Source organism: Kogia breviceps, chromosome 4, assembly GCF_026419965.1.
Source record: "Kogia breviceps isolate mKogBre1 chromosome 4, mKogBre1 haplotype 1, whole genome shotgun sequence".
Classification (NCBI taxonomy): domain Eukaryota; kingdom Metazoa; phylum Chordata; class Mammalia; order Artiodactyla; family Physeteridae; genus Kogia; species Kogia breviceps.
In genome coordinates this window covers 179595810-179621580 of record NC_081313.1, presented here as the reverse complement: position 1 = coordinate 179621580, position 25771 = coordinate 179595810, and the positions used below count along the sequence as shown (strand labels likewise).

The 25771-nt window shown below is 50.9% G+C and overlaps 2 protein-coding genes and 1 non-coding gene across 4 annotated transcripts in view; 1 reads left to right on the top strand and 2 right to left on the bottom strand.

Moving 5' to 3' along the window:
* Positions 1 to 992: 992 nt before the first annotated feature.
* Positions 993 to 25771, bottom strand: EEF2 (eukaryotic translation elongation factor 2). Of its 2 annotated transcripts, XM_067033099.1 has the most exons (17): positions 25638 to 25771; positions 24810 to 24859; positions 10475 to 10800; positions 9252 to 9466; positions 8166 to 8347; positions 7862 to 8073; positions 7190 to 7368; positions 6990 to 7095; positions 6367 to 6480; positions 5981 to 6119; positions 5666 to 5861; positions 4762 to 5020; positions 4211 to 4318; positions 3117 to 3470; positions 2693 to 2875; positions 2478 to 2610; positions 993 to 1721 (listed from the first exon to the last, which is right to left on the bottom strand). In XM_067033099.1, the coding sequence occupies exons 3-17, from the start codon at positions 10475 to 10477 to the stop codon at positions 1528 to 1530; spliced, it is 2577 nt and encodes an 858-aa protein (XP_066889200.1). In that variant the 5' UTR covers positions 10478 to 10800; positions 24810 to 24859; positions 25638 to 25771; the 3' UTR covers positions 993 to 1527. The 2 variants fall into 2 exon arrangements, with proteins under 2 accessions (XP_066889200.1, XP_058916002.1); XM_059060019.2 differs by lacking the exon at positions 24810 to 24859 and having other exon boundaries at positions 25638 to 25733.
* LOC131756504 (small nucleolar RNA SNORD37) lies at positions 7446 to 7510 on the bottom strand. Its single transcript, XR_009335678.1, has one exon. It is a non-coding gene; the product is annotated as a small nucleolar RNA SNORD37 (small nucleolar RNA).
* Positions 12218 to 25771, top strand: part of PIAS4 (protein inhibitor of activated STAT 4) — a 37716-nt gene continuing 24162 nt past the window's right edge. Inside the window, exon 1 of the mRNA XM_067033100.1 lies at positions 12218 to 12279. The gene's annotated coding sequence lies outside the window, so the exon portion shown is untranslated. The remainder of the gene's footprint in view (positions 12280 to 25771) is intronic.

Here is a 25771-nt window from a genome sequence, read left to right as displayed (position 1 = left end):
CTCTGGGTTTTGAGCTTCTCACACTTTCCGGTTTTTGATGACTTAGACAGTTTTGAGGATTGATCTACTCCAATTGGGATTTGTCTTTCTCATGGTTTAAAGAGGGGTGACGGGTTTTAGGGAGGAAGACCATACTGTGCCATCTTCATTTCACTCCTTATCAAGGGTCCATACTATCATCCTGACTTATCACTGATATTGACCTTGGTCATCTGGCTCTAGGCAACTTTCATCAGGTGTCTACAACTCTTCCTCCCCTTTCCATACCTTAACAAGACACGTATTAGTGGAGGTATAGGTCTGGGCAGCCTGAGAGCACAATGGCCGCCCTCCTGGCCTGGAACCCCACACCAGCACCTCATTGTCCCCACCCGCCTTCCTCAGGACAGGCATGTAAAGTGATAACCCACGCATAATGTTACAAATCTTGGGTAAAGTTTGAATGGACAAATCCAGAGAATCCTACAAAGGAATCCTTGCTGTTTGTTCAAAGAGCTGCTCCTAGTATGAAAGTTCGACTGAGGCTCCTCCCACAACCCAGGCACAAATCAGCCCCCAGGGTGCTAGTCAGCAAGGCAGTAACCACAGGCAAGTTTTGATGGGACAAAGCTGAGCACATGGGCAATTTTCCCAGCCTGCACCAACTGCTATGACAGCACCAACGCCATCAGACTATGAAAACATGCTTACAGCTAAAAGTAACGGTCCTGGGCTGCACTGCCCCCATTTCAAACGCTCAGTAGAACATGAGGCCAGTGGCTGCTCCTACAGACAGCACAGATGTAGGACAGCTCCACCAGCTGGCCCCACGTGACAGATGGACAACTGGACTCGCCTGGATCACATGAAGTCTCACGGACCTCTGCCTCAGCCCTGGACATCTGGAGGCGATACTGAACACTGTGTATTGGAGCGTCACCAATGGCCTCGCTCACCGGCACAGGGAGTCCACTCTAGCCTGAGCGTACGGAGAAAGACCACGGACACGCATGCACGATCACCACCATATCAAATTTATTATTCCAATGGCACTAATACAGCTGGAGGCGCTCATGGTGACACTGCACAGGATTTCCTGCCTTCTAGCTTCTGTCCAAAGAGAACATCTACCCGCTTGTTCCTTCCCCCTTTCTGGAGGAAAATCCACTACGGGCCATTTACCCAAATAAACCTCTTAATGCGTTTATTTTTAACTTTTTTTTGGACATGTGAATTTCCCTCTTAACAAAAAAGCTTTGGGTGTCCCATCTCCTCCCCCATCCCCACCGGCCAGATAAGTAAGTCCCTGCTGTGAGGGCACTTCTGTTGCCTCTGAAATCTAGAAATAAATATCGAAAGAAACGGCATCAAGTGTTCACGTTGAGCGATGGCACGGAGTGGGCCCCAGAAACTCATCAGGCAGAGCGTTACTGGGTCTGGACAGCCTCAAGGTGTCGTGGAGAATGTGGGGCTGTTGCTGTGGTCACCTGTCCCTGGGCGCAGGGGCTGCGCCGAGTCCCACCAGGCAGCGGGCTGCGGGGAGGCTGCCTACAACTTGTCCAGGAAGTTGTCCAGGGCCGGGATGCCTTCCTTCAGGCCTTTGCGCTTGCGCGTCTCTGCCACCACCTGGCTGGGACGGCTGGTGCTGTCGAAGGGGTCACCGGGCAGGATCTGCCAGTGGTCGAACACACACTGGGGAAAGGCCTGGCCGCCCGTGTTGGACCTCAGGTCAGCGGTGAAGCCTGTAGGAGGCACAGAGACGGCGCTCACCGGGCAGCCCAGGTGTGGTGCCTCACGGCTCCCTGGCGGTGGCCAGGAGGGGAAGGTGGGAACACAGGCCCACACCAGAGGATCACTGAGTCCGGGCTACCTGGCTCATGTCAGATGTCAGGCCCATTATCCTATCCCTCACCCAAAGACTCTCTCAAAGGCTACGAATTAATAAGTGAGGCAGGGCTGGCCCTTCCTGGGCCTCTGGTCTCCACCTGCTCCTTCTCAGGATGAAGCAGAGCTCCAGCACAGCAGGCTTTGCTCTTATATTTACGGGCCCAAGGACCTTCCCCCTAATTCAACAGTCCAGAGGCCCACGTGAGAAACAGGGCACCTCCTCCTCCACAACTGCAATGCAGAAAGCAACAGCTCCCATCAGACCCACTCTGTGCCATGCACGACAAGAAAGAACTGGGCCCCTGGGACTTCCCTGGTGGCGCACTGGTTAAGACTCCACGCTCCCAATGCAGGGGGCCCGGATTCAATCCCTGGTCAGGGAAGTAGAGCCCACATGAATGCCGCAACTCCGAGTTCGCACGCCACAGCTAAGGAGCCCATGAGCCGCAACTAAGGAGGAAGCCTACCGCAACTAGGACCCAGCACGACCAAATAAATATTAAAAAAGATAAAAGAACTGGGTCCCATCCTAGACCAGATGGACTGAATGTCTGCTGGGCTCCACCCCAAAGGCAGCGGGCAACTGAGGACCACACCAGACTGGCACTTACCAAAGGACTCATTGACAGGCAGGTAGGCCTTCACAACAAACATGGGGGTGCCGGCCACCTGGGTCTCCTCAAAGACGTGGCCCCGCTTCCTATTCAGGACACCGTAGATACCACCAACCACTTGTTCTGGACACTGTCAGGCAAAGCAAGGCTATTAACAGCTGTTGGGCAGGATGGGACTGGGAGCAGCAAATGGGGGGGCCAGGCCTCCCCACCTGGATCTCCACAAGGTAGATGGGCTCCATGAGCCGGGGCTGGGCAGTCAGCACGCTGGCGTACAGGCAGCGCCGGGCCGTGGGGATGATCTGGCCGCCCCCGCGGTGAATGGCGTCCGCATGCAGTGTCACGTCGTGGACGTCGAAGCGCACACCCCGCATGTTCTCCTCACACAGTGCCCCCTATGGAGGAAGGGGAACACCATCAAGAAACTGCCTCACTGCAGCTCCTAAAAACAGGTCAGCCAGAACTGTCTGTGCCAGCTCCTCCAGGTCTGAGCGACAGGGACCATCTCGGCCTCCCTAGGGTCCCCCCCCCTTCCCAGGAGGCAGGACCACAGCCCCACCTTGCCAACAGGGACACAAGGACAGGAGGAACCCCCAGTGACAAACCCACCAGAGCCATGCCTGAGCGGGCCCTCACCTCCTTGGTGGCCCACTGGAAGCCGGCCACCACGCTGTCCTTGATCTCGTTGAGGTACTGCACGCCCTTGGTGATGTCAGTGAGGATGTTGGGGCCGGTGCCATCAGGGCCAAAGCACCAGATCTTGCGGGCCTCGGCCACGTCCCACTCATACTTCTCGGCCAGGTAGCGGGCCCGCTGCTTGAGCTCCTGGCGGGCAGACACCTCACCCTTGTCGATGTCCTCGGCCAGGCCGTCGGGGAAAGGCCGTGCCTTCATGTACAGCCTGTTGTGCTTGTTGGGGGACTTGGACAGGCAGAGCACGTTAGACTCCTCACTGACGGTCTCACGGTACGAAACGACTGGGTCGGATTTCTGCAAAAGGAGCACGCAGGTCAGGTCAGGTCTACCACAGGAACCAGACACCTGAGAGGCACCTTAACAGAAGGTCTTCCTAATAACGAGGCCCACTTAACAGTAGCACAAAAAGCAGAGTGCGTTTGATCTGACGGCACAGAGACATGCACGTCTTCTGTGTAAACATGAGATGTGCAGCTACTCCCTTGTAGCGGGAGGAAGCCCGCTGCCAAGAGGGCTGGTGAAACAGTGAAACTCCACATATGCGGTATTAACTGGGAAAAAAAAATTCAAAAGATACAAGTGCTAGGCCTAACCCCACACCCCAGCATATTAGTTTTCTAACGTAGAGAACAATGGGGAAAAGCTGTCACCGTACCTGAAAAAAGAAAATTTCATTCCTATAAGCAGAGAAACGAAAAAGCAGAAGCTTAACAAGAAGAACCACGTGTAAAGAAACCCAAATCCAGGTCTGAGAACAGATCTGCGCTTAGTTCTGTGGGGGAAAAAAAGAGTGGAAACCAGAACGCACCATCTGGGCGTGGGGCCGGCTACGTAAGCCTCAGTGTCTGCACTTCCCAAGAACTTTTAAAAAAAATTTAAGAAGCAGACTGCTCACACTGCAGCCTTGCCAACGCAGCTAAGCTGCTGGTGTCACGACAGCACATATCAAACCTGGCAGTAACAGATGGAAGGACAGAGAACTGAGTGCCCCAGTCAGTGGGCCCCTCAGAGCCCAGCCTGGACCCAGGCCTCACCTTGATGGGAATGCAGGCGTGGTCCTCCTCCAAGTCCTTGAGGCAGATCTCCAGGTGCAGCTCCCCGGCACCCGCGATAATGTGCTCCCCGGACTCCTCGATGATGCACTGAAAAAGGGCCACAGGCCAGCCTGAGCACATGCCCCGGGACAAATGCGGAAAACCCAAGGGATACTAGGGACAGGTGGAAAGAGGCCTCCAAGCTTCCCTCCAGCTGGAAAAGGCAAACTCCCAAAATGGGGCTTTGGGGGTTAGATAGCAGGGTCCTCTTTACTCGTTTTCAACATTAACCTTCTAAAAAGACCCTCCGGGCACAACCAGCCTGTAGAGACCCAAACAGCCTACGAAAGAAATCGGGTTCCTGAGTGGAAAAGCACCATTTAAATTAAGGGTAGCACCTCTGCCAGGGCAGGTGTACCCGGCACAGCTGGTTTTCTCAACACGGAATCTCTACTTGTGTGAGAAGCCAGCGGCGTCTTTCCGGCTCAGCCACACCACATAAGCCAACAAACCACCGCCGCAGGTGTTGCCTCCGGCCGGGGCCCACCTACCTGCACCATGGGGTCCGACTTGGCCAGCCGCTTCAGGCCTTCCACCAGCTTGGGCAGGTCGGCCGGGTTCTTGGCCTCCACAGCCACCCTGACGACAGGGCTCACGCTGAACTTCATCACCCGCATGTTGTGGGCATGCTCGAAGGTGGTGATGGTGCCTGTCTTCACCAGGAACTGGTCCACGCCCACCAGGCCCACGATGTTGCCACAAGGCACGTCCTCGATGGGCTCAACGTAGCGGCCCATCATCAGGATTGTCCTGGGGGAGACACAAACGGCCACAAAGCATCGGCACTGGGGTGGCAGATCCCCAAACGACCAAAGACAAGCCTCCTTTGTCTTGGAGCCTGCAGCTGTCTTCCTGTCTGGAGGGGCAGTGCCACCCCACCCTGGGCCAAGCCCTGAATCTATCTTACGACCCAGGTCTCAGTGACAGTTCTGGCTCCTGCACACCAGGAGAGAGCCACCTGCTCATTAACACGTGCCCTGTGCGGGACTCTGCACCCTGACCCAGGCCAGACGTGTGCCACAGGGAAACCGGCAGCACTTGCAGGTCGCAGCACAGTCAGGGCCCCGAGGAACTAGTGGGAATGGAGGCTGTCTTCCCACTACCCACACCTGGAACAACGACTGGATGGCCACCCGCCACATGACACCTCTGGGGTCAGAGCCTGCTCTCTGGGCAGTTTTCAATGTATGCTGCCACCATAATTTCAGCCAACTGCTTCCCAACTCCGGGCTGTCTCACTGTGAATCCCTGGTGGGGAGGAGGAGACACTATTTCCTGGTGGGCCTCCCCTGGCCAAGTCTCCTACATTCAGATAACCCTCACCCTTCCCCTCTCACTGGCTTGAGGGGCGGAAGGGAGGCTGCTGGGCACCCTCTGCCTCGCAAAGCACCTCACCTCTGGATTGGCTTCAGGTACAGGTCTTCCTTCTTCCCAGGCGTGTAGTTGGGCCCCATGATCCTGACCTTCAGGCCGGTGGACACCAGCCCTGAGAAGACCCGGCCGAAGGCATAGAACCGACCTTTGTCAGAGGTCGGCACCATTTTGGAAATGTACATCATAAGAGGGCCTTTGGGGTCACAGCTTTTAATGCCTGAGGAGAGAGAAAGGAACCCCCCACAGGGGAAACTGATTCCCTGGCAGCTCAGCTTCCCAGAATTCTGCAGCTCTGCCCAGCATTCTAACCCCGGGGCGCAGGCATGCCCCACATACCCATGGCGGCCTCGTCGTCTGGGGGCCCCTCATACAGGAGCTCACAGCGGTACTTCTGGGCCGTCACAGGGGAGGGCAGGTGGATGGTAATCATCTGCAGCAGGGCATCCCCGGCAGGCAGCCAGCGGCGCATCACTGCCTAAGGGAAGGGATGTGAGAGAGGGAGGAAGAAAAACGACTTGAGAAAGAATCTAAAGGAGCAGTGTAAACGCCTGATGTCTCCGACACACCCCTGCTGGTGACAGGGCTCCTGCTGGTGACACTTCGAATGTATGCCTGGGCCCAGCGCGGAGCCTGACCGAGACCCTTACAGCCAGCTGTCTGATTCCCTGAGAAAACGGCACTCAAGCTGGGACGGGGACTCACAGGATGGCCACTCCACTCACCTTCAGGAGTGGTTTGCCTTCTTTGTCCTTGTCTTCACTGTCCAACTTGATGTCCAGTTTTTCAATTAGTTTCGCCGTCTCCTCTTTCTTGAAATTCATGATTGCGTCAAACACCTGACACCCAGGAGACATGGCAAAGTGGGTTTGGGAACATACTGGAAGCCTGAAGCTACGTGCTTCCTGCTCTGGAGCTTTAAAAACCATCCTCACTTATCGCCAAAGGCCTGACCTAATTAAGCAAATCACAGGGACACTTCTCAACAGATTGTTAAAAGAAAAAAAACCCTTTCTATTTTCAGACATTGAGCATACACTCACTAAACTCACAGGCTTGCAAACCCTAGACCCTCCTACCTTATCTCACCTGCTGCCCGGTCGGGGAGGCTGATGGTGCCCCTGATGATGAAGCCCAGGGATCGGGGAGAATTCCTTGTCAGGGTGGAACCCTGGGGGCGTTCTGACCTCATGCTGCCTCATCCTTGTCCCAGGAGCTGCCTCTGCAGCCTGGCCCTGCCTTGCCCCACAGCATCTTGCTACTGGCTGCAGCAGGTGGGGTACCAGATTCTCAGGGAGCCCACGGACAGCCCTGCGGATGCCTACCTATCAAGCACACACCAACTCACCTTGAAGATGGGGTCCAGGATGAGCTGGCAGAATGTTCGCGGCAGCTTCTTGCCATCTGGGCTGTTGGCTGACTTGCTGAATTTGCCGTTGGCTGGATCAAAGTACCTGTCAGAGAAGGCTCAACCCAAGTTAGGGGAATCTGGGGGGACGCGGGTGTGAAGGACCCCCCAGACACTTGAGCTGTGTCTCCAGCACTCACCGGTCTCCCCACAGCTTCTTCATCATGTCCTCCACCTTCTTGGCCCGCTCGGCAGGCCCCAGCTGGCCCTCGCCCTTGGCGGCAAACTTGGCCACGTACATCTCTGCAAACTGCTTCAGAGTGAAGGCCCAGCCATGGAGACCAGACCCGAAGCCGACAGTACCGAGGACGGGGTCGATCTGAGAGGGCAGGAGAAAGCTGTGAGTTGGGACAGTTGGACACAAGCCACATCCACTAAGTCCCCAAGCACCCCGGCCCTCAGACAGTGGATTTCTTCAACAGCCGTCAGGTCAAAGTGAAGAAATTTTAGTCATCATGTACAGGGTGCCCAGCTCTGCCCCCAGCACGAGGAGGTGCACGATGATGCCAAAGGGACTGCCCCATGCCCGTTATCAGGCTGAGCCGCTACCCCACAGCCTCTACCAAAGTCCAGCCCTCTTGCTATTCCAAGGCTCCTGGCAACCTCACCTTCCAACCTCCCAAGAATCCCCAGGAGGCCATGGCTTAACAGTGGTTTCCCAAGGGCAGCCCCCAAGGAGAAGACCACAACCCTTCCAGTCTGCATGAGGAACGCTGCCCACCCGGCGGGAGAAGCGGGAGGGGATACTAGGAACACAGCAGGAAACGGCGATCCGCCAAGGGACCCCGACTCCGGCAGTCAGGCAATCCTACCATGATGTTGCCCATGGGGCCACTCTCGCCCTCCCCGTAGGTGGAGATGATGACGTTGACATTCTCCACGATGCGCTGGAAGGTCTGGTAGAGCTCCTCAGGCTCCAGCTGCAGCTCAAGCAGGGCCCGGTCCATCTTGTTCATCATTAGCACAGGCTTGATGCGCTCGGCAATGGCCTGGCGCAGCACCGTCTCTGTCTGCACGCACACGCCTGTGGACCGGCAGGGGATGAGGCGTCTCCGTCGGCCAAAGAGGGGACAGCCCCAGGTTCCCCGCCATCCGTGGGGGAAGCCTGCTGCTTACCCGACACGCAGTCCACCACCACCAAGGCACCATCAGTGACACGGAGGGCGGCTGTCACCTCTGAGGAGAAGTCCACGTGCCCAGGGGAGTCAATGAGGTTGATGAGGAAGCCAGAGCCATCCTTGCTCTGCTTGATGAAGTTCAAGTCATTCTCTGAGAGCTCGTAGAAGAGGGAAATGGCCCTGAGAGATTGGGACAGGTTACCCAGATAGAGGCACACCTCAGCCTGGCTCCTAACCTGTTCCCACTAGCCCTGTGGTCCATCAGGTTCCTGCCCACAGGAGTCGGGGGTGGATGCTCTTGATTCTGAAGCGAGGCTGTAATCCAGTAAAAAGCCAGACAGATGCTGCAACCTGTCTCCTCGCCCCACATTACTCATCCCTAGACATGAACTGCAGACTTCCCACACAAGAGTTATCCTATCCAGGGACATTTACCTCTGCAGCACCCTCTACCAGGAACCATCACCTCCCTGGTACAGGTGCAATGGTACCAGAATCCACCTGGTTCCTTTCAGGCTCAACACACCTGATTTCAAAGAGCAGCTACACAATCAGGCAAGATCCAGAAACCCTAAAGACTACCTTTCACCCTTCCCTCCCCAGCTGAAACTAGTCTCAAAGCCAATGACCAAGCAGATGTTACCAGATGAAGACAACAGTTGTTACAGCCTCTTTTTTTTTGGGGGGGAGGGTTTTTTTCCTCACCCTCTTAACATCTGGGGCCAGAAAACTCACAGGGGGCCACCATAGGCAAGGCAAGACCTTTAGCAGTATCCTTGAATGCCAGCAGCACCCACCCAGACTTCTCCAGACAATGCCAAGAGCCCCTCGGCCCCCCTCCTCTCCAAATCCCCTTAATACCACCCATCACTGTGCTTCTCCCACAGGAAACAAAGGTTCCCATCTGACTCGCTGAAGCCCCACTGTCCCTCACAGTCCAAAAACCCAGCCCCAAGGTGCTCATCTTCCCAGAAATCTGTCAGGAAAGGATTGGCTACTGTCTGTCCTCCCTACCCACCACCCAAGGACTCAGAGTAAGCACCTCCCCCGCTTCCCTGTCCAGAGGGCACCAAGGCTTGCTCACGTCGACTTGATGGTGATGCAACGCTCCTGCTCGTCCTTCCGGGTGTCAGTGAAGCGGGTCTCCCCAGCCCGGGCGGAGGCGATGATACCCGCCTTGCACACCAGGGAGTCCGTCAGAGTGGACTTGCCATGGTCCACGTGGGCGATGACGGACATGTTTCGGATGTTGGCCTTCTTGTCCATGATGGCCCGGATCTGGTCTACTGTGAAGTTCACCTGGGCGGGGGGGTGGGGGGGAGGCTCAGGATGGCCCGGCACTCCAGGAATGAGGTTTGGCACTGAGACCTTGATCCATGGAGACTGCTAGGCCATGGCCAGAGGGAGCTGGTCCTGGCTCTGCCTCAACTCCCACCCAGAACCCCCCTTCTTTGTTGACACCCCTTTAAAAGTGCAATTCACCCCGTCCCTGAAAAGCCAGACGGTGGTTGTCACAACCCACAGTGACAACCCAGAATGAGTACTGGGGACTAAGTCTCAAAATGACAACAGATTTATAGTATATTGGCGTATCTGAGGTCCAGCTGAAGTTCCCCCCCACCGTGTTGCCACTGGTTATACCCCCAGCCAAATGGTCTCTTTAAAATCCAAGGTCACCTCTCGCTGTGCAGAGTGGGGGGGGGGGGGGTCAATCAGGCAGAGCCACGCACCCCGCCCCCGATTCTTAAATATGCCACCCCCGGTCGGGTGGGAGGCTTGCACAGCCCTAACAGGCAGGAGCCTCCACCTCGTGGTTCTGCAATCAGGTGTTCACAATTAGAAGATACAGGAAGGACCAAGGTTACACAACGTCAGAAAACGAGACGCTTCTAAAGGTCTTACTCTTCTCTCCTTTTGCCATTTCCTTGCCGCCCCCGGCTCCCGACAGAAAATCGGACTCAACTCCCAGCCCACGGGTTACATAAGGCGGCTCCCCTCTCCCCCGCTCGCACCGCGGCGCCCGCCATTACAGCGTCTGCCACATCATCATAACCTCCGCCCCGCCTCCGCCCCAGCTTCAGCCGGGCCCGGGGTCCTGGAGGCGGCGGCGCCCCCGGAAGCGGAGCTCGGCGAGCAGTGCAGCGCGCAGACATGGCGGCAGCCGCTTCCCCAGCCCCGGGCCCGCCGGCCCCGCCGCCGCCATGTCTTCTCTCAGTCAGGGAGGCCACAGCTCTCCAGGCCTGGTAGGGCCGGCCCTACGGAGGCCCCGCCGCCGATTCAGGCCGCCCGCTGAACAACGCTGCTCACCATGGTGGCGGATGCCGGTGGATTCTCCCAGGCAGATCCGAGTGTGGCTAGCCGCGCCGAGGATGGCGGCGACGACGGCGGAAGAGAACGCTGACGTCAACACCCGAGCTTTTATAGGCCGACGCCGGTTGGGCGGGTCATCTGACCCCCGCTTCTGGGGCGGGGCGAAGCGACGGCCCGCGCAGGCGCATGGAAGGCCTCCCACAGGGTAATAACCCTTATGCGTCGGCGCCGCTGCTCTAACATAGAGGGTCTGCATTCCACACTTGGATTTTCTCTGGGGCGTGGTCCGCCCGGTGCAGGTTGTACGCCTCCGGGATGCAATACTTAGGTGCAAAAAGCGAAGAGCCGTTTTAGCTGAGAATATTAACCATATCATAGCAACTATATCAGTCTGCAAAGTGCCAAGCATTCCTATTAAAAGCAGATTACAATATTAATAGGGTCTGTGGATTGCACCAACGTTAATTTCCTCGGTTTGATGTTATGTAAGATGACAGTACAGGGGTAAGACTACTAGGGACCTCTCAGTACCATTTTTTTTTTTTAATTTGCAGTACGCAGGCCTCTCACTGTTGTGGCCTCTCCCGTTGGCGGAGCACAGGCTCCGGACGCGCAGGCTCAGCGGCCATGGGTCACGGGCCCAGCCGCTCCGCGGCATGTGGGATCCTCCCGGACCAGGGCACGAACCCGTGTCTCCTGCATCGGCCGGCGGACTATCAACCACTGCGCCACCAGGGAAGCCCCTCAGTACCATTTTTGCAACTACCTGTCTATTTACAAGAAAAAAAAAAAGCTTTTTTAAAGGCAGGTATTAATCACTCATTTATTCCACAAAGACAGATTGAGCGTCTACTATACCAGGCACTGCTATAGGTGTTGTGGATATAGCAGTGAACAAAACACCTTACTAGCTCCACCACTTTAAGTGTTCTTACAGTAGATACTCGTATTTTTCTATTCTTCAGTTTCCTTATCTGCGCAATGGGGTCATCAGTACGACCTCACTGGGGGAGAGTAAAATTCACTAAATATATGTACAAGGATTAGCGCCGTGCCTGACACAGTTCTCAATACACGTCAGCTATTTTTAATTAGCTATCATGACTATTAATAAAACACATTTCAGGTACTGGTTTGCCCTGTCGCAAGCACGGGGGCTAAGCGCTTTTCTACATACGCAATCTCATTTTCTACTTCATTTTCTCTCCAGGGGGAGGCGCAGGAAGACTATTTTGCATTTGTGTCCTAATATGACCCTAAGAAACAGCTGTATTTCAGATCTTTGGCTCAAGAGAACGAATTGGCATTCAATTCAGTATTTTTATTCTTGGTAAAGAGCCCAGCTCAATGCCTGGTACACAGTAGGCGCTCATTAAGTATTTCTTGCATCAATTAATGATATTCTCATTAGCGTAAATAAACCCCTTTCATTAAATCTTCCTCTAAATTCAAAAAGAGGGGGACTGCAGTGCTTTCCCTGCGCTGGGAGAAAGGGAGATGTGCGTCTGTAAAAAGCCATTCAAATTCGGGTCTGGACTCTAACATAAGCCTATGCACTCCTCTCTCCGCAGAGGCTTTGCGCGTTTTGCTTTGTAAAGCGCTATCACAGCCCTGATTTCGTTTAATCGAAGACTGCTATCACTATCCCGCGTTTAACCCGGGGGAAACTGAGGCAGGAAGGAGCTGCTCCAGAAATATCTACCGAACGACCGAGGATCGGAGCCGTAGAGTGGCAGGCAGCAGACGTCAATGCCCGAGCTCAATCCCGTATCTTTAACACCTGAGCCTGTGTTCCGGACACGGTATGTTAATTTTTACAAGGCAAGCGCATGCGCCGTTCGGGGGAAGCGATTTCAGCAGATGGGTATCCAGTTTCCCATTCTTAATAAATGATTTATCTTAATTTTTTAAAAAATGTTTAAGTGCACTCAGCACTCACTGTGTGCTGGGCTCCGTCTTAGGCGCTTCACAGCACTTCCTTGCAAATTGGAACATTTCAGAGATGAAAAGCAAAGGTTTTCTCGTTAAGAGGGTTGAATTTGCTCGCAAGTGAATAGATTGCTTATTGAGAAATTTTAACTTAATGTAAATTAAAGAAGCCGGGGAGAGTTTAAGGGGAATGCGGAAATTTAGGACATTCCCTCCCCTCTGTAACCCTCCGAACATAGGTGTTCCACCCCACAGCTGCAGGGATGGGGCCAGATGTTGGCAGGGGACAACTCCCCACCGCCATCCCCAGACCAGAAGCCTGGGGGAGGAGCCGGGCTTCAGCACACAGCAAAAGCAGACAGGCAGGCTCAGGGTCTGCAGTAATAAATACAGGCGAGGGGAAAGGGCGGGGAAGAAGCACGAAAAAAAGCAACCGCTGCAGGAAGGCTCTGCTGCGCGTGCGCTCGCTGCGGCGCGGGGCGGACACGGAGGTCCCGGCAGCGGCTCCTGCTGACCAGAGGCCGCCACTGCACTCCCCTTGCATCTGCCTTTTGATGCCGTTGAGGGCGTATTGGATACCCAACACTACCCTTTAAATCAATTAATTCACGGGACTTCCCTGGTGGCCCAGTGGGTTGGACTCCGTGCCCCCAATGCAGGGGGCCGGGGTTCGATCCCTGGTCGCGGAGCTGGATCCCGAAACTAACAATCCACATCCCGCATGCATGCTGCAACTAAGAGTCCACATGCTGCAACTAAAGATCCTGCATGCTTCAGTGAAAATCCCATGGGCCGCAAATAAGACCCGGTGCAGTCTAAATATTAAAATATAATCACAATAAACCAATTAATTCATGTTATCCTCCCCACACCCTGGGCTTTGTGTGGGCTCATTTATGCAGGAGCAAACTGAGGCTCAGAGAGGCTCAGAGAAGTTAAGTGATTTCCCCAAGGTCACACAGCTAATAAGGGCAGAACCAAGTGACTTAAAAAACCATGGTTTAGTGGTCCATCCATATACTGGAATATTACTCAGCCTTAAAAAGGAAGGAAATTCTCTTTTTTGGCACTTTTATTTTTTTTGAATTTTATTTATTTATTTTTATACAGCAGGTTCTTATTAGTTATCCATTTTATACATATTAGTGTATATATGTCAATCCCAATCTCCCAATTCATCCCCCTACCACCACCACTCCACCACTTTCCCCCCTTGGTGTCCATATGTTTGTTCTCTACATCTGTGTCTCTATTTCTGCCCTGCAAACCGGTTCATCTGTACCATTTTTCTAGGTTCCACATATATGTGTTAATGTACGATATTTGTTTTTCTCTTTCTGACTTACTTCACTCTGTATGACAGTCTCTAGATCCATCCACGTCTCTACAAATGACCCAATTTCGTTCCAAAAAGGAAGGAAATTCTGACACAGGCTACAACACGGATAAAATGGTATGCTCAGTGAAATAAGCTGGACACAGAAGCACAAAATATTGGGGAATTCCCTTGCGGTCCAATGGTTAGGACTCTGCGCTTTCACCGCTGAGGGCCCAGGTTTCATCCCTGGTCAGGGAACTAAGATCCCACAAGCTACATGTTGTGGCCAAAAATAAAGGACAAATATTGTATAATTCTACCTATATAAGGTCCCTAAAGGAGTCAAATCCAAGGGACAGTAAGTAAAGTGGTGGAGGCCAGGGTCTGGGGGAGGGGGAGTTAGTGTTTAATGGGGACAGAGTTTCCGTTTGGAAAAACGGAAAAGTCCTGGAGATAGATGGTGGGGATGGCTGCACAACAATGTGAGTGTACTTAATACACTAAACTGTACATTCAAAAATGATTAAAAAGGTCAATTTTATGTTATGTATATTTTACCACAATTTTTTTTAAAAAAACATGGTTTAGTCAGGGAGCAACTCTGCTCCACTACTACTTCCTAGATGGATTTCAGATTTGGTTGATCTGAAGCCAGAAATCATGAGTTTAGATTCTGCCCTCACTGCCTGTGTGAACTTGGGCAAGTTACATAATCTCTCTAAGCCTCAGGATTCTTCATGTAAAATGTTGAATAATAACAGAAACTATTCTATTATGGGGCTCTTGTGAGACTTAAAGAAGTTAATATAAAGTACCTAGCACAGTGCCTGGCATACATTAAGCCCCGTTGAAGAGTTTGCTCCTGTTATGGGCTAAATTGTGCCCCTTCCCCAAACATATATATTAAAGTCTTAACCCCCCAGTACCTCAGAATGTGACTTTATTTAGAGACAGGGTTTGAAAGAAGCAATGAAGTTAAAATGAGGTCTTTAGGGTGGGCCCTAATTTAATATGACACCAGTCATATTGGTGAGATTGGGAAAGGACAGGCCCAGAGGGATTACCATCTGAGGACAGGAAGAAGGCAGCCATCTACAGGCCAAGGAGAGAGGCCTCAGCAGAAACCAACCCTGCAGACACCTGGATCTGGGGCTTCTGACCTCCAGAACTGTGAGACAATAAATTTGATGTTTATTTATCCATTCTGTGGCATTTTGTTGTGGCCTCCTCAGCAAACTAAAACAGCCCCCATTGTGAGATAGAAACACCAGATTTTATATATTGCAATCATTCCTTCTAGGAGCATTAGCACTTACTACCTGCTGCACTGAGGAGAGTGAGGTACTCTCTCTCTTGTACTCAGGCACAAAATTTAAGCGGGGTGAGCTCCAAAAAAACTCAGTCCTGATGGTTTTGTGGGTTTTTTTTTTTTTTGACCGCACCACGAGGTATGTGGGATCTCAGTTCTCCAACCAGGGATAGAACCTGTGCCCCCTGTAGTGGAAGCACGGAGTCTTAACCACTGGACTGACAGGGAAGTCCCCAATGATTATATTTCAGTATCACTTTTTAAACTTCAAATAAATGCAAACAAAGTCCATGATGAGCAAAGCATCCAAATTTTAAAGAAAGATAGGACCAGGGACTTCCCTGGTGGCGCAGTGGTTAAGAATCTGCCTGCCAATGCAGGGGACACGGGTTCGAGCCCTGGTCTGGGAAGATCCCACATGCCGCGGAGCAACTAAGCCTGTGCGCCTAGAGCCCATGCACTGCAACAAGGGAAGCCACCGCAATGAGAAGCCCACGCACCACGTTCGTGGCAACCAGAGAAAGCCCGCGCAGCTACGAGGACCCAAAACAGCCAAAAATAATTAACTAATTTTAAAAAAGAAAGATAGGACCAGTATTATTGATTTATTATTGATTTCTCCTTTTCTCTCAGGGTCCAGGATAACTGCACACAGCTCAGGGTTAGGTAGTCCCACTATAGGCCCTAGGGATGTTCGGTAGCATGGAATGTTCTGGAATAGCTTTAGGAAGGAGTGTACTGCTTCTCTGGATGGTTGAACAGCTGAGTTTAGGGAGGTCTGGTGGGGCTGCATGCGGGGGAATGGGTGGTCCAGTGTTGGTTCCTAAGATCACTGAACTGTGTAGAGATCTCACGGAGGAGATGGATTTGCTGGCCCTTTCAGAAGGTTCTCACTGTTCAGATCCAGTTTACAGAGGCTAAAACTGAGACTCTTAGAGGGTAAGTGAAGGTGGGTCTGTTCTGGACTCTACCTCCTGTGAGGGCTCCCAGCAGGTCCACAGGGACTCACTGAGAGCCCTAGGCAAATTGTTTTGCATTTCTTTGTAATCTGTCCCTGGGACCTCCAGGCTGAGGGACTTTCCACCCGCCCCACCCTTCCCCTCCTGCAAACACACCCATGAGCTTTGCAGCCCAGCTCAACCTTTTTGCTTGGAATTCCTCACATCCCTCCAGTCTCGGCACTCATTGGTCTAGCAAATGTTTTCCTGGGAGCCTGTCAGAGGAAAAAAAGAATCCCTGCCCTCGAGGAGCTGACCCTCTGGTGAAGGAAATAGTCAATCAAATATCTGCACAAAAGGAAGCTTTCAAATTGTTCCAGGAAGGAGAGAGAGAAGGAGCAAAGGAGAGGATAGAACAGGGAGGGCTATGATCTAGCCTGGGGGATCCCATAGGGCTGCCTGGAGGAGGTGATTCCTTAACTGTTACCTGAAAGATGACCCAAAGTGGAGATGGCATCCCAGGGAGAGGAAGCAGCAGATACAAAGACCCTGAGGTGGGAGGCACAGTGAAGAAACAGTGTGACTCTGAGTGTAAAAAGAGCAGAGGGGGTACCTCCATGATGGTCCAGTGGTGAAGGCTCCATGCTTCCACTACAGGGGGTGCAGGTTCGATCCCTGATCAGGGAACTAAGATCCGGCTTACCACGCAGCACCGTCAGAAAAAAAAAAAAAAAAGCAGAGCGGGCTGCTTTAGATGGACCAGTCAAGGCATGACTCTGAGACAAATGTTGGCTCATTTTTTCTAAAAGGGCCAAGCAGAAAACATTTTGGCTTTTCCGGCCACACGGTTTCAATCACAGCTACACAACTCTGCACGTAAGCAGCCACAGATGACACGTAGTCAAATGGGCACAGCTGTGCTCCAATAAAACTTTATTTATGGGCTGTAAAATTTGAATTTCATACAAGTTTCACGTGACATGAACTATGATTCTTCTTTTGGTTCCCCTCCGGGACTTCCCTGGTGGCACAGTGGTTAAGAATCCGCCTGCCAATGCGGGGGACAGGGGTTCGATATGCCTGCTCCGGGAAGATTCCACATGTCACGGAGCAGCTAAGCCCGTGCGCCACAACTGCTGAGACTGTGCTCTAGAGCCCGTGAGCCACAACTACTGAAGCCTGTGTGCCTAGAGCCTGTGCTCCACAACAAGAGAAGCCACCGCAATGAGAAGCCCACGCACCGCAACGAAGAGTAACCCCTGCTCGCCGCAACTAGAGAAAGCCTGCGCACAGCAATGAAGACCCAACGCAGCCAAATAAATAAATAAATAATAAATAAATACTTTTCTTAGCTCACTGGGGCATACAATCAGGCAGTAGAGGGGGATACGGCCCCTGGGCCTTAGTTTCAGACCACCCCACCACCCTGCCCGGCTCTACGAGAAGGGTGGCCCTATAATTTATCATCTAATTAAGAACACTTTACATTTGCAAAGTTGCGATTGAAATTTTTTAACTGAAGTATATTTACAATGTGTTTGTTTCAGGTGTACAGCAAAGTGATTCAGTTACACATATATATATGTGTGTGTGTATGTGTATATATGTATATATGTATATACATCAATATGTATATACATGTATTATTTTTCAGCTTCTTTTCCACTACAGGTTATTATAAGATATTGCATATAGTTCCCTGTGTTCTACGATAGGTCCTTATTGTTCATCTCTTTCGTATATAGTCTGTTAATCCCAAGCTCCCAATTTACCCCTCCCCTCCCCCTTTCCCCTTTGGTAACCATAAGTTTGTTTTCTCAGTCTGAAGCTGTGATTGAAGTTTAACCAAAATACAGAAACGGCATAAATCAGACATATAAAATCTGATGCCTTTCACAGAGTAAACACATGCCAGTAGCCAATATGAAAATCAAGATACAGAAGACCAGCCCCTCAGAACCCCCAGAAATCCCGTGTCTCTTCCAGTCACTACCTCCCAAAGATACCCAGCATCCTGTCTTCCAACAACACAAACTGGGGATGGGGGGGGGGGGCTGTTTTTGAATTTCATACACCTTGAATCATGCAGCATGGCCTTTTTTTGTTTTTAACTCTTATTCCTTATTTTTTTATTTTTATTTACTTTTCGGCTGCATTGGGTCTTAGCTGCGGCATGCGGGATCTTTCATCGCAGCATGTGGGCTTCTCTCTAGTTGTGGTGTGTGGGCTCAGCAGTTACCGCACACGGGCTTAGTTTCTCTGCGGCATGTGGGATCTTAGTCCCCCGACCAGGGCTTGAACCCGTGTCCCCTGCATTGCAAGATGGATTCTTAACCACTGGACCACCAGGGAAGTCACAGCAGCTTGGTCTCTTTTCAATCCAGCTTCTTGCACTCAACATTCATATGAAGGTTGACCCATGTTGGGGATGACTGAACCTCACCTGTTTTCACTGCTCCATCCTCTTTCTGAGACCCTGGCACAATTTACTTATCCGTTTCACTGTTGGTGGGCATTTGGGTTGTTTCCAGCTTGGGCCGGTTATGACTAATGCAGCTATGGAACATTCTAGAACATGTCCTGGCAGCATTTCTGTTGGGTGCATACATAGGAGTGGGAATGCTGAGTCATACGCTGTGCCTGATTCTAGCCTGAGTGGATGTAGGCATTCACCAAAGTGCAAATCAGGGCGGGTTTGAAAGCAAAAGGACACTAATTGATTAACGCCAGAATGATGGTTGTAAACCAGGCTTTTCCCAGGCCCCTGGGATGTGTGGTCGCCCAGGGTATAGGGGAGCATATGACCGAAGAACCCCAATTAACAGAACTCTGATACCTCCCGGGCCAGAGGTAAGTAAGCCTCATTTGTAAAATGGAACGGTTAATCCTCACCCTCCAGCACAGGGTCACACCCAGGAGTGATTCTGCCCTCAGGGGATGCTGGGCCATGTCTAGGGACCTTGGTAATGATCACAGCTGGTGTGTGGGGGGAGGGGCTCCTGGCATCAAGTGTGTGGGGACCAGGGAGGCTGCTCCATACCCCACAGTGCCCAGCCCAGGACGGCCCCCCAGACAATGATCTGGCCACAATGTCCACAGTGCCAAGGTTGAGAAAAACCCTATATTTGATTATTTACAACACGGTCTAAATTTTTCGAGTGCAGATAGTATTCATTCATCCAACACATATTCAGTGAGCACCTCCTTCCCGACATTGAGTGAGGTTCTGGGGACATAGAACAAGCATCCCTGTCCTGGGGGGCTTATAGTTCAGTGAGAGATGGCAGGGAGGACAGTAAATAAATATGTGATATGTCAGATGATGAGAAGTGCCAAGGAGAGAAGTGAGATAGCCTTAGGGAACACCGTACTGGGGGCGGATGGTAGCAAACACTTTATATGTCTAAGGAGATATCAGAGCAGAGCCCTGAAGAAGATCAGGGAGGGGGCAATCGTGGGTGTCTGGGGGAAGGGCATTCCAGGGGGGAGAAACAGCGTGGGCAAAGGCCCTGGGGCAGCACCATGCTTGGCATATTGAAGGAACAGCTAGAAGTTGACTGAAGCAGAGTGAGTGAAGGGGAGAGAGAGGGGAGGGAGGTGAAGATGGGGGGGTGGGCAGGGCCTTGTGGTTCACAGGGAGGATTTGGGCTTTTACCCTGAGGGAAGTAGGATACCAGGAGGGCTGGAGGGCTGTGGGCAGAGGAGGGGCAGGACCCCGACCTGACTCAGGTACTCGGGGGCGCCCTCTAGTGGCTTCTGTGGGGAGGACAGACCATGGTGGGGGATGGGCTGCAGGGGGGAGGCATGGCCTTGGGGATTGTGCTGGTCCAGGAGAAAGATGGTGGGGGCTGAGGAACGGAAAAATAAAATGTGGTCCATTCACACAGTGGAATATTATTAAGCCATAAAAAGGAGTGAAGCACTGACACATGCTACAACGTGGATGACCCCTGAATACACGACACTGAGAGAAACCAGACACAAAAAGCCACATAGTGTGTGATTCCATTTATATGAAATGTCCAGAACAGGCCAATCACAGAGACAGAAAGTGAGTTAGTGGTTGTCAGGGCCTAGCGGACAGGGGAGTGACTGCTAATGGGGACGGCGTCTCTTTTTGGGGTGATAGAAATGCTTTACAATTAGAACACAGTGATATTAAAACTCATTAAATTGTACATTTAAAACAAACCCGGTGGACTTCCCTAGTGGCGCAGTAGTTAAGAATCCGCCTGCCAATGCAGGGGACATGAGTTCGAGCCCTGGTCCAGGAAGATCCCACATGGTGTGGAGCAACTAAGCCCGTGCACCACAACTACTGAGCCTGTGCTCTAGAGCCCATGAGCCACAACTACTGAAGCCCGCGCGCCTAGAGCCCGTGCTCTGCAACAAGAGAAGCCAAACCCGAGTCCGCTGCACTGGAGGTTGATTCTTAACCACTGCGCCACCAGCAGTCCCCCCTATGAATTTTAGAACGGACATTTCTATCTCTGAAAACGTTGTCGGGATTTTAACAGGAATTGCATCGAATCTGTAGATCAATTTGGGTAGTGTTGACATCTTAATAATATTGAGTCAGACAATCTAGGGAATAGGAGAAAATAGATGCAAATCATATATCTGATGAGAGATTGATGTCCAGAACATAGAAGGAACTCTTACACCTCAGCAACACACACACACAAAAAACCCCGATTTTTAAAAATAGGTAAAAGACTTGAATAAACATTTTTTCACAAAATATATAGAAATGGGCAATAAGCACATGAAAAACTGAGAATCCTAATCACTAACCCTTAGGGAGTTAAAATCAAACCCCCAAGAGATACCACCATACACCTATTAGGATGGCTGTTATTAAAAACTAACAAACAAAAAGAAAAAATAAAACAAAAACAAAGAAACAAAGTAACAAGTGATGTTCAGAAACTGGAACCCTTAATGGCTATTATTAAAAACTAACAAACAAAAAGAAAGAAACTAAAACAAAGAAACAAAGTAACAAGTGATGTAGAGAACCTGGAACCCTTGTGCATGGTTGGTGGGAATGGTAAACAGTATGGAGGATCCTCAAAACATTAAAAGTAGAACTACCATATGATCCAGCAATTCCACTTCAGGGTATACACCCAGAAGAGTTTAAAGTGGGTCTCAAAGAGCTGTTTGTAGGGCTTTCCTGGTGGTCCAGTGGTTAAAAATCCACCTACCAGGGCTTTCCTGGTGGCTCAGTGGTTTGAGAATCGGCCTGCCCATGCAGGGGACACGGGTTCGTGCCCCGGTCCGGGAGGATCCCACATGCCGCGGAGCGGCTGGGCCCGTGAGCCATGGCCACTGAGCTTGTGTGTCCGGAGCCTGTGCTCCGCAACGGGAGAGGCCACAACGGTGAAAGGCCCGCGTACCACTAAAAAAAAAAAAAAAAAAAAAAAAAAAATCCACCTGCCAATGCAGGGGACACAGGTTTGAGCCCTGGTCCGGGAAGATCCCACATGCTGCAGAGCAACTAAGCCCGTGCACCACTGAGCCTGCGCTCTAGAGCCTGCGAGCCACAACTACTGAAGCCTGCACACCTAGAGCCCGTGCTCTGCAACAAGAGAAGCCACCGCAATGAGAAGCCTGCGCACCACAACAAAGAGTAGCCCCCGCTCGCCACAACTAGAGAAAGCCCGCGCACAGCAACGAAGACCCAACACAGCCAAAAATAAATTAAATTAATTAATTTTTTAAAAAATCCTTTAAAAAAATCTTTAAAAAAAGACCTATTTGTACACCCATATTCATAGCAGCACTGTTCACAATAGCCAAAAGATGGAAACAACCCATGTGTCCATCGACAGATGAATGGATAAGCAAATTGCCCATCCACACAGTGGAATATTACCGAGCCTTAAAAAGGAAGGAGGGCTTCCCTGGTGGCGCAGTGGTTGAGACTCCGCCTGCCGATGCAGGGGACACAGGTTCGTGCCCCGGTCTGGGAAGATCCCACATGGCGCCGAGCGGCTGGGCCCGTGAGCCGTGGCCGCTGAGCCTGCGCGTCCGGAGCCTGTGCTCCGTAACGGGCGAGGCCACAACAGTGAGAGGCCCGCGTACCGCAAAAAAAAAAAAAAAAAAAAGGAAGGAGATTCTGACACCTGCTACAACATGGATGAACCTTGAGGACACGATGTTCAGAGAAATAAACCAGACACAAAAGGACAAATACTGTCTGATTCCACTCACAGGAGGTCCCTAGAGGAGTCACATCCACAGAGACAGGAAGTAGATGGTGGGGGCCAGGGGCTGAGGGAGGGACTGGGGAGTCAGTGTTTCCTGGGGACAGAGTTTCAATTTGGGAAGATGAGCAAGTTCTGGAGACGGACGGTGGGGATGATCACAAGACACTATGAATGTACTTAACGCCACTGAGCTGTGCACTTAAAAATGGTTAAAATGATAAATTTTATGTTATGTGTATTTTATCAGAATTACATTTTTTTTTAAAAAAAAAGCAGGATGGAAGGAAAGAGGAAAGGGGAGGAAGGAAGGAAGGACCAAATCTAGCCTGACAACTGTTTCTGTACAGGCTTTGAGCTAAAAATGTTTCTTTTTCACTTTTCAGTGTTTGAACCAAAGAATAATATTTCATAATATGTAAAAATTATATAATACTCAAATTCAGTGTTTAGAAATGAAGTTTTATGGGCACACAGCCATGCCCATTGAGTTAAGTCGTTGCTACAGACGCTGTAGCCCGCAAAGCTGAAAATATTTATTATCTGGACCTTCACAGAAAATGTTTTCCCACCTCTAATTCAAAAGTGTCTAGCATGTAGTAAGTGTTTGATATTTGGAGAAGTTATTGCTGAATATCTGATGGAAGAATCTGATGCAGTTTACCACTTGACTCTGCTCTTTGGAGAGGGTCAGGCCTGGATTAAGATTCTGGCTCTGGGGGACTTCCCTGGTCTTCCAGGGTTAAAGAATCTGCTTTACAATGCAGGGGACGGGGGTTTGATCCCTGGTTAGGGAACTAAGATCCCACATGCCGCGGGGCAACTAAGCCGGTACGCCTCAACTAGAGCCCAAGTCCTGCAATCTACAGAGCCAACGTGCCCTGGAGCCTGCGCACCACAACTAGAGAAAACCCGCAGGCCACAATGAAGAACCGAAGAGCCGGCGTGTCACAACAAAAGATCCTGCATGCCTCAACAAAAGATCCCCTATGCGGCATCTAAGACCCAAATGCAGCCAAAAATAAATTGAATAAGTAAATAAATAATAAAATAAATCTTAAAAATAAAAAAGATTCTGGCTCTGCCTATGTCTGGGCAGGTTGCTTCCCATGTCTGAGCCTGGGTTTCATCATCAAAAAACAGGGGTCAACAAGAATGCTGATCACATGGAAAGAGCTTGATCTGGCAGTTCTGTGAGAGCTCAGCAGCCTTAGCTACTGAATATCATGGCTCCCTCATGAGTCCATATCCCTGGCCTCAACAATAAACAACTTACAGTCCATTTTGTTTCATCCACCTTTCCCCATTCCCTCCTCATTCTTTTTTTTTTTTTTTTTTTTCCTGGCCAGGCCACACAGCTTGTGGCTTGTGGGATCTTAGTTCCCGACCCAGGCCCTCAGCAGTGAAAGCAGAGTCCTAACCACTGGACTGCCAGGGAATTCCCTCCTCATTAGTTTAAAGCAAATCCTATATCATTTCTTCTGTACATATGCCCTCAGGTATCCTTCACAAAGACTTTTTATTTTTTTCTCTTGTATTTTATTTATTTATTTTCTTTTGTACTGAAGTATAGTTGATTTAGTGTTGTGTTAATTTCTGGTGTACAGCAAAGTGACTCAGTTGCACATATATACATATGTATATTCTTTTTCAGATTCTTTTCCATTATGGTTTATTACAGGATATTGAATATAGTTCCCTGTGTTATACAGCAGGACCTTGTTCTGTAACTATTTTACATATGGTAGTGTGTATCCGTTCATCCCAAACTCCTAATTTATCCTCCCCACCCTCCCAACCGGTGCCTTTCCCCTTTGGTAACCATAAATTTGTTTTCTATGTCCGTGAATCTATTTGTTTTTCAAATAAGTCATTTGTATCATATTTTAGATTCCACATATAAGTGATAGCATAGGTATTTCCCTTTCTCTTTGTGACTTACTTCACTTAGTGTGATAACCTCTAGATCCATCCATGTTGCTGCAAATGGCATTATTTCATTCTTTTTTTATAGCTGAGTAATACTCCATTGTATGTATAAACCACATCTTCTTTATCCATTCATCTGACAAATACTCTTTCCATAACATAGCCGTAGCACCATTATCACACCTTCAGCTGTTCCAACCGTGATGGTTGCAAGAATCTATAAGTGATCAAAGTTCATAAAACTATACACGACCACCACCACCAGCAACAAAAACATGCATGTAAAAACCAGTGAAATCGGGCTTCCCTGGTGGCTCAGTGGTTAAGAATCCGCCTGCCAATGCAGGGGACACAGGTTCGAGCGCTGGTCCAGGACGATCCCACATGCGGCGGAGCAACTAAGCCCATGGGCCATAACTACTGAGCCTGAGCTCTACAGCCCGTGAGCCACAATTACCGAAGCCCGCGAGCCACAACTACTAAAGCCCGCGTGCCTAGAGCCTGTGCTCCGCAACAAGAGAAGCCACCGCACTGAGAAGCCCGCGCACTGCAACGAAGCGCAGCCCCTGCTCGCAGCAACTAGAGAAAGCTCGCGTGCAGCAACGAAGGCCCAACACAGCCAAAAATAAATAAATAAAATAAAAATTAAAAAAAACAAAAAAAATACCCAAAAAAACCAGTGAAATCCAAATATCTCTACCTGAGTTGATTGTATGATACGAACATCAGTTTCCTGGTTTTGACAACACACTGTGGGAATGTGAGATATTATCATTGGGGGAAGCTGGGTGAAGGGTACATAAGGGTGAAGGGTGCTAGTTCTGCACCCTTTTCAAAATAAAAAAAAGTGTAGGAAAAGTAAAACAAAACCCTGAAGAGTCAGAGTTTGGGTGAGGTGAGGGAGGTCACCTGTACAATTGCAGAGTTGGATTCCCTCTTTACTTAAATTTTAGTATTTTCTTCATCATGGATTTTTTTGCATTAATTTTATTTTTAAAAATACAGCACAAACATATTTATCTTGATAACGGAGTCATTTGGGGCGCTGTCTTAAATTTTGCCTAATTCTTGCCCTGAGATTTATCATCTCAAGGGATGGGCCCTGAAAAATACGTTTTTGTCCCCTTGCTTCCAGTTTTTGACACACGAAAGTTTGAGTACAACGGCCCGCGGGCACTGTGGAGCCACGGAGAGCTCTTGAGCAGGGGAGTTTCCGGTTAGTGCAGATTCCAAAGCTTTACTGTGGGTGGGGAGGCGGAACTAGGCGGGCGAGGTGGGGAGGGGCGGTTCGCCGGCATCCCGGGAATTGGGCAGGGGGTCTGGCATTTCTCCTCCGGGGGCCAACCAAGGAGGTGTAGCGCCCACGCTCCTTCGGCCGCGCTGGGACCCGGATGTACAGCGCGCGGGTCGCCCAGCCAGCCGAGGCTGTCCCGCGCTGCGCTCGAAGGCGCCTCACTGCACGCACTGGCGACCGCTGCGCGGGCCAACCATCTCCTCCCCCCACGCCGCCGGGCGCCCAGTCACGCACCTGGAGGCCGCCTCGCGCCGCGGGCCGCGGCACCTGGCTGCATTGTTGTCGCCTCTGCTGTCTCCTCCCTCCCCAGACAGAACTCAGCACCCACCCCCACCTGTGCCGGGCTCGTGCCCCTTTAAGAAGCCAGA

What these genes read in the sequence shown, in the direction of transcription:
- EEF2 (XM_067033099.1), bottom strand. An exon ending in TCCTGGACCCCATCTTCAAG is followed by an intron (nt 6,481 to 6,989) that starts GTGAGTTGGTGT and finishes CCTGGGTGTCAG; the next exon opens with GTGTTTGACGCAATCATGAA. An exon ending in AGACGACGAGGCCGCCATGG is followed by an intron (nt 5,862 to 5,980) that starts GTATGTGGGGCA and finishes CTCTCTCCTCAG; the next exon opens with GCATTAAAAGCTGTGACCCC.